The 8,002-nt window shown below is 53.8% G+C and overlaps 1 protein-coding gene across 1 annotated transcript; it reads right to left on the bottom strand.

Moving 5' to 3' along the window:
- Nucleotides 1-846: 846 nt before the first annotated feature.
- On the bottom strand, nucleotides 847-7,668 carry PDX1 (pancreatic and duodenal homeobox 1). Its single transcript, XM_064645426.1, has 2 exons — nucleotides 6,768-7,668; nucleotides 847-3,910 (listed from the first exon to the last, which is right to left on the bottom strand). The coding sequence occupies exons 1-2, from the start codon at nucleotides 7,159-7,161 to the stop codon at nucleotides 3,522-3,524; spliced, it is 783 nt and encodes a 260-aa protein (XP_064501496.1). The 5' UTR covers nucleotides 7,162-7,668; the 3' UTR covers nucleotides 847-3,521.
- Nucleotides 7,669-8,002: the final 334 nt, after the last annotated feature.

The raw sequence follows: 8,002 nt of genomic DNA, 5'->3' as shown, positions 1-8,002 counted from the left end.
TTTGTAATGGAGGAGACAAGTACAGTCCTGCAATCCTACTTTTCATATGGCCATCACTGCAGGGTCGTGGAACATCATCCCAGGGGGAGGAGGTAAAACGGGGGTCAGCGCAGAGTGTGCATGAGCTCCTGTTTCCCTTGCCCAGCCTCGGCCAAAGCAGAGGCCCCAACCAGAGCTGCAGATGTAGCTTACCAGATGCCAGCAGCCCCAAACTCCTGCCAGGTTTGGCCTAGCTGTGTGCCATTCACCTTAGATGATCAGCTCTGCTTGGAAAAAGGAGAGGCTCTGCCTTGAGGTCTTTCATGGAATAATAGGCAATGTCTCAGTAGTGCAGAAGCAGGAGAACACTTTCACTGCGGTGTGGGGGGATGTATCTGAGCAAAGATGTTGCCTGTGTGAAGCTCAGTCAAGACTTTCATCCTCACTATCTTCCCTGAAGACATAGATAGAACTGATGTCTCCATAGTTTGTGGTGCAGTGGATGCCAGAGCCAGGGAGGGGGAAATTGCCCATAATCTAGTTCAGCTTTTCTTTAAAATAATTAACACTGAACACTTATGAGTCTTGGGGACATACCTCTCCCACACCTACCTAAAGGATTTCACTGTTGCCCAAGAAGGAAATAAAAAGACATCTCACACTTTTCATCTCTTGCCTAATTTTAAAAGTATTTTTAGAATGTTTGTGGAAATCATATCCTGAGGTTAAAGGTGATTACATACAGATCACAAACTATTTCATAAGGGGAGATGTCTCCTAGGAAGATGGATGTATCTGAACAACCATTTTTGGTGAGATGGCATGACTCTCCATGTCAGTCTTGCCTTTTTCCAGCACTGTGTAGGGTTGGCTGTTCTGTCAGGTGAAGTTACCATGAATCTTTAGCTCTACAAGATTCCAGAGCTGTCTTGATTTAGTTAATGTTAATTGTTCCATTGGTGCAGTTGTAAAAAGGTGAATATATATATATGTGTGTGTGTATGTGTGTGTGTGTATGTGCTAAACCCATAAACTATGCCAACTCTCAGAAAAAAAATACTTTATTAAAACTAAACTATGCAGGTCTGATTCTGCTTCTACTAGTAAAAATACTACCTTGATACTGTGGACAAACGATTCAAATAAATTGTGTGAGTTCTTTGTTTTCACATGAGTGCACAAAGAAAATCGAAACTGAACGCACTATACTACCGAAAGGACAGGCAACACTTCAGCCACAGTGTATGCTGCTCACCCAGGCCAATGTGCTCTACAAATCATAGCATAAAATCGTGGTATTTTTTGTGGGAGACATACTTCCTGCAGCTAGATCTGTTTTTATAGTGGCTCCCAAATTGCAATTGTCTGTCAGTGCCAGACATTGTAAAAGGTATGTGGAAATTGTTCCACTGCATGTTACAAGTGACAGATTAATGTCACTCAGTGATTAGAAATGCTGAGGTTTAAAAACGGTTTCATGTCCCCCAAAAATTTAAGAAATATTACTTTAATTACTATGGTGTTTTGCTTCTTAAGCAGAACAACTTTATTCGAATTTTGCTTATATAATCATTAGTAAAAGTTCTCACTCATTGAATGCGTTTTGATGAATAAGGATATACAGTCTCCAATGATAAATTTCTCAGGCATGTTGCAGGAAAAATTACCAGAAATGCTCCTGTTTGCACACAGACCTTAATGTCCCCAAAGGAAAGAAAAGCAACAGACAAATTACAACTTCAGTTCGAGTCTCCCCCTTACTGTTAAAACTCTCATGTAAGACGGGAAAAAAACCAAAGAGGTGTACCAAGCTACTTCCTCTCCCCCTCGTTTTCAGCCGAGGGACTGGTATCATCGTCTGGTCAGGGTGTGACAGGCTGTCTTCCTCCTCCCCCTTTTCTTCCTCCCATGGCCCGGGCCCTCAGCGCGGGAGGGATTGTGACAGTCCCCTAGGGATGTTCGAGGGGCTGCTGCTGCTGGGTACAGGGCAGTAACCTCTCCGTCGAAGAGAGGAGGCAGATCCTTCTGACTGACAGAAAACCGGACAGTTCCTGCTTCCTTACGAGGGCTGTTTTCTGTTTATAGTTTGGATGTGATTTGTTCCCCACTTAGCTGAAATTCTCGTCGTTATCGGGACGGGGAAGCTGTTCCTTACGGCACAGAAGGCTTGGCCCGGGGCGGCCGGCGCGGGCCCCCGCAACCCCCCGCAGAGGGTTTCCCCGCAGGGAAGCCCCCGCCTGGCTCTCTCTCCTCTCCAGTCCGGAGGAGCTGGCCTTTCCCGCACGCCAGGACGGGACAAAAATAACACCCAGGAAAAGTCTTCGGTGCTCTGCAGTGCCTCGGGAGGCAGAGGGCCCCCAGCCTCTGCTGGCGTGTAAAGTCGCGTCTGCAGAGAAAAACCACGCGGAGCCCAGCTGGGACAGGAGCTTGTGCTGCAGGGAGGTTTCTCCTCTCTAAGGCAGAATCCGAGCTTGCGGAAGGGTTGGAAGAGAGGCAAGAGCTTTTCCGCAAAGGACAATGTACCTGGGACCAGCCCTAGCCCCCCAGATACGTCCCACTTTCGGCTCGCAGCCCGATCTACCTCTGTTCGTTTCCCGGAGATTACCAGAGAATTTTGTTTTGAATCTCTGGGCTCGCACTCGCCCCTCGAGGAGGCGAGTGGAGCCTCGCGCACCGCGGAGCCCCCCGCGGAGCCCAGACGGTCACGGGCAGGCAGCTCAGAGTCCCTACAGCCGCTGGCGAAGCCCGGAGGAGGATCTGGTTGCCTATGCCCGTCATTGGGAACAGATCATCGGTGTAGTCAAATCCTGCCCGCAGGATACTAAGGCTTTTTTTTTTTTAATATTTAAACTTTTTCTCTCCTTTTTTTTTTCTTTCTTCCCCCGCACCCCCCGCCCCTTTCTTTCCCAAAGACAAAAGAGAACGAAAGAAACCAGATTCCAGTTTCCAAAGGAGTAAGTAAAAGTCCCGAGGAGTCCTCAGTAGAGCCGACGCCCTGGTGCCACTAGAAGGGACGGGGACGGCTGCGTGCCAACCCATGGATGGTCCGGGATGCTCTGCTCCGCGTCCGCGCTTGTGAACCGACGGACACGGCGGGACGCGCGCCCCGACCGGGCAGCCGTTCGAGGTAAGGCGGCGTGCTCTCGTTTCTCCTCCGCTTCCCAGACCGCTCCGTGCACCCAGGGTTGCACACACAATCGATGGCCACCCGAAACCCGCCTTCCCCAGGGGAAGCTGCCCCGTAGGGCTCCTTGTGGTGCGGGTTGCTCGGGGGAGCGGGGCACAGCTCGCCGCCGTCTCGGCGGCTCCCTGCGGCCTACTCCGGCCCTGCGGCCCACAGTGAGCCTCTCTTTTGTTACAGCTGAACATTTGGTTTTTGGAGGACGCGAGCGTCGGAGTGGAGGCAGAGATTCCCCGGGGGAAGGCAGGAGAGCGTCGGCACGGCACGGCACAGCAGGGCGGCGGGAAGCCTGTGCCAGCCTCTCGGCTCTTTCCCCGATTCCATCCTTTTCCTCGTCCCGGGGCGTGGGGCTCCCCGCGCCTCATCGAGAGTCCTGCTGTCTTCTGGGTGCTAGGCTGGGGGCGAGAAGGTCCCTGGAGGCCTCCGAGGTCAGGTTCCCGGCGGGGCACGGCTGGAGATCCTCCTTGTTCTGGAGCTCTCCGGAGGTCACCACGCAGTCTTGCTCGGGGTCATTGCTGTTGCCCGCCCCGCGCTTTTTGTCCTCTTCCTTCTTCCACTTCATCCGCCTGTTCTGGAACCAGATCTTGATGTGCCTTTCGGTCAAGTTCAACATGACAGCCAGCTCCACCCGCCGCGGCCTGGAGATATACTTGTTGAAGAGAAACTCCTTCTCCAGCTCCAACAGCTGTGCCCGTGTGTACGCTGTCCTCGTCCGCTTGTTCTCCTCCGGTTCAACTACACAGGACCCCCCTGGAGAGAAGCGAGAATCAGTCTCGGCCCGCCTGGGTGCCCCATCGGGCTAGGGGGGCCACATCCGTGCACCTCTGCACGGAGTGGAGGACACGCGGGGGAAGCAAGCAGGGTAAAGGAGAGGCCTCGGGGAGCTCTCTGGCTGGGCACAGTGAGGTGGTGCTAGTGGCTGCAGTCACAACTGCTGCTATTTTATTTTATAATAATTTAATATTTTTTAACAATAATTCGGACGAGATTTTCAGGGAAGCGCCATCCCTCGAGCTGTGGGAGACGCTCACGTGCCACCGTCTGCGTGTCACAGAAAGCTCCGAAGGGATCCCGGATCCAGGGTTACAATTGCTTGCATTCGTGTTAAAAAAAGAAAAAAAAAAAAAAAAAAGAAAAAAAAACCAAACCAAAAACAAAAACAAACAAAAAAACCGAACGAAAACCAAACAACGATCCACCACACACAGAGAAATCAAAACGAAAAAAAATAACCCCTCCGAAACACCACCACCCCCAAAACTCCAAAGAAACCAACGCACCAAAAAAAACCCTCTAAAACAAAGCAAAAATAATTGTTGGGCCTGCCGGGTCGGGAGCGGGACCAGGGCCAGGAGCGGGACTGGAGCCCCTTCGTTTCACCAGGTTGGTGAAACTTTGGGTTTCTTGTTCCCGTAAAAAGCGGCAGCAGCTCAATCGCCGTTCCCAGCGTGGCCGCCGCACTCCTGCGTCGGCACTGGGGAGCAGGTGATAGAGACAGCTCATCGAGAGGGGCCGGAGCTGGGCACTGAAACTCCGGGCCGCTTTTGCCAGCTCCAGACCCCAGCTGGTCACGCTTTCGGGGGTGATATCATCTGTAGGGAACGGTGATTTAAACAGACAGCAAGACACAGTCATTTCAAGAGATCTATGCGGAGTCTCCCACTGCTCATCTTTCTATTCCCATGATTTTATATTTATTTATTTATACAGTGTTTGTAAGTATAAACTTATGTATATAACTTATATATGTATTTAAATATATATTTAAATATATATGTAATGTTTACAGATAAAAGTCCTATTATGTGTGTATATGCATAAATATATATTAAAATCAATGTGTATATGTATAAAAATATTTGTAAATCTAAACCTGTGTATAAACCCGTATGCATGTGTTTGTAGCTGGAAAAAAAAATTGTTCTATTACTGTAAAATAAACTAGTGCTACTGGGAAGGCGGAACGCCCGGGATCTGTCGGAGGCCGGGCACCAGGAGACGGCCGGCATGCCCCGGGCCGGCGGCGGAGCCCGGAGTCGGGCACCGCGGGTGGCACAGGGCTGGACTCGGCCGCGGCCTCTCCGGTCACCTTTCCCCGTCAATAACAACGCAAAGCCCCGCAGCTTCCATGGACGCCTAAATCCCAAGGGTTTCCACTAAAAATAAATCCTGGGGGTATATAGTTTGACACATACACAGTACAAAACACGTCGGGGTTTGGCTACGAGGGCTGCGTCGGCACAGCGCGGGGCCCCTTTAGGTCTGCGGGAGTGCTCCGGCAGGAACGACCCGGTGCTGCGTGTGCCTGTACACACATCTCACGGACCGAGCAATGCACGGCCCCTGCCTGCACCTCCCGCGAGGGCTGGGGGGAACAGGGGAGAGTTTTAGGCTTCCACAGGGAAAGTTTCTCTTTTCTGCTGGTTTTGTCATTCCTTGGGTACAGGAGACAGAGAAAGAACACGTAGTTCAAAAGTTTGGTTTTTTTCTTTCCTTTTTTTTTTTTTTTTTTTTTTTTTTTATATATATTATTGTTCCAGAAGTACATTCAACTTAATGAAAATTATCTGATTTTCTCTCCTCCCCTTCACCTCCTCACTGGCACAATCTCTGCTTCCGTGTCCGCGGCTGAGACAGCGTGCTCTCCTAACCCTTGCCGGCAGATGCGCCTCCCTGGAGATTGGGGATCGCCACCTGTTCTTCCCTCCCCCTCGGTCTGTCCCATGCAATTCCCAAACTATTTCATGGTGATTTTAATTCTCCGGTCCTTTTTTCAACTGTCTATTTGAACAAAGCCATTAATATAATATTTGCCCTATAGGTGTGACGGAGGCGCAGGACACGATAACATTGTGAGGGCAGAGACAGAAATATTGCTGGGCAGCGGAACTTTCTGCCTAGATAGAGTTTCTTCCTCTCACTGGCAGCTCTGTTTCGTTTGTGCATTGTTTTCCCTGCCGTGTTTTTTTCACTTGGAAAGGTGCAATTATGGCTAAAACCCGCCGGGAAGCAGGAGGGGTGGGAGAGAGAGACCAGGACGGGAGATGGGCTCTGCACAGAGGAAAGCCTAGAGGCAGTGGAAAGGGGATCGGCGGCTGCTCCGGGGGCTTGGGGGCTGCTCCGTGCCCGCACGGTGGGGGCTGTCCCCTGCCCGCCAGCCCTGCCTGCCGCTCCCCGCCCGCTCCACCTCGCAGGTGCCTCCGCACCCCTGGCCTCGCCCTCCGCGGACCCGGCCTCTGCGCGGAGCTCACCGCGGACACACCGTGCTCGGCGAGGCGGCAGCGCCCAGGAGGCACTTGCACATTGTCGCAACTTGGCCACAATTAGTTAATTGGTGAAAAATAATTCGTTAATAATTGCTCAGGCGCAGGGAGCGGTGAGCCCGCCGGCACGGACGGGAGTGTCGGCTCCCTCCCCGGCGTTAAACCCAACGACAGCAGCCGTAGAGCTGCGGGTCTTGAGGGGAGGGTTGAGAGGAAGCGACCCTCCAGGACCTCTCCACAGTACATCCGAGCGGTGGGAACAGGACCGGTGCAAGTGAGGGTTCCTGACCGCCGAGAGGGAGAGAAGCGGGGGAGCAGAGGCAGAGGGAGGTGATGGGGCTTACCGGTCCACTGTCCCTTCCAGGCGTGAGATTTGGTGGACTTCATCCAGGCGAAAGGCACCTGCACTCGGGGCTCCTCTACAGCTCCCGTGTCCGCCCCGTCTGAGAAAGGCAACGCGTCCTGGTGGGGAGGAGGAAGATGAGCGTGGTGGTGATGGTGATGAAGGTGGGAGACCCCGGCATCCTCAGTGATGGGGGGCACCTCGTAAGGTGAAATGTCTGGCGGGCTGCCTTGCTCGAGAGCCCCTAAGGCGCTGGAATAAGGAGTCTGTTGCTGCCTGCCCATGTACAGGCAGGCGGGGGGACTGGGGTTGTAGTCCTGCGCCTGAGCTCTTTGAAACGCGCACGACTCCTTGTAGAGCTGCGCCGAGGCGTAATACTGCTCCTCGGTATTCATGGCGAGCGGAGTCAGGGGGTTCTCTCAGCTTAGGGACACATCGGGCTGCTCCCTCTCCCGGAGCCCGGGATGCCTCTTTGACAGCTGGCAGCCCCGCGGGCCCCACCGCCCTGCCCGGCTCCCGCCGCCTCCCCATAGGCGCCTCTCCCCCACGTGAGCCCTCCCGCAGCCCTCCGGGGCGGGGCGCGAACCTTAAGAGGCCACCCGGTGTGGCCCCGGTCCCGCAACCCCCTTGCCCTCAATCGGGCCAGCCCCAGGACCCCTTGCTCTTCTGCCGGGTGCCGCTCCCTGCTTTGGGATGAGGAGCCCCGCGGCGAGGGATTTACGGGGCCTGGTAGGGAGTCGGGGGATTGCCCCGAAGTGCAGGGCACTCCGGGAGGGATGGTCCCTAAATACACCTTTTTCCTCTTCCACTCGCTTGCCCAGGAGCGGCTTATAAGCCAACACCCCTCGGGCAGGGAGAGGAAATCCCTCCGAGGGCTGGGTAGATTCGGCTCCTTGGCATAAGGGTACTTCGGGCTGCGGGGGCATCTCGGCTAAGGATGCGGTGTCCGGGGACGAGCAGAGTGCGCCGAGCGGGCGCTTCCTCAGGGAGACCCGTATGCCAGAGCCCTGGGTGAAGGCCAGGACCGGCTTTTTGCCCTTTCACCCCTGCCTGGGGGGATGTGGTCGGTGAGGACCACAATGCTATCGCCAGAGCGAGCGATAGGCAGCGGATTGTTTGCCCAAGGGGTAAATTTGGGAGCCTTTCCCGCGGCTTGGGCTGCAATGTGTTGACCCTCGGAGATAATCTGCTCCAAGCTGGTGCTGGTTGACTAGGTGACGAGGCTATGAGGAGGCG

Source organism: Pseudopipra pipra, chromosome 2, assembly GCF_036250125.1.
Source record: "Pseudopipra pipra isolate bDixPip1 chromosome 2, bDixPip1.hap1, whole genome shotgun sequence".
Taxonomy (NCBI): domain Eukaryota; kingdom Metazoa; phylum Chordata; class Aves; order Passeriformes; family Pipridae; genus Pseudopipra; species Pseudopipra pipra.
This window is presented reverse-complemented; position numbering and strand designations above follow the sequence as displayed.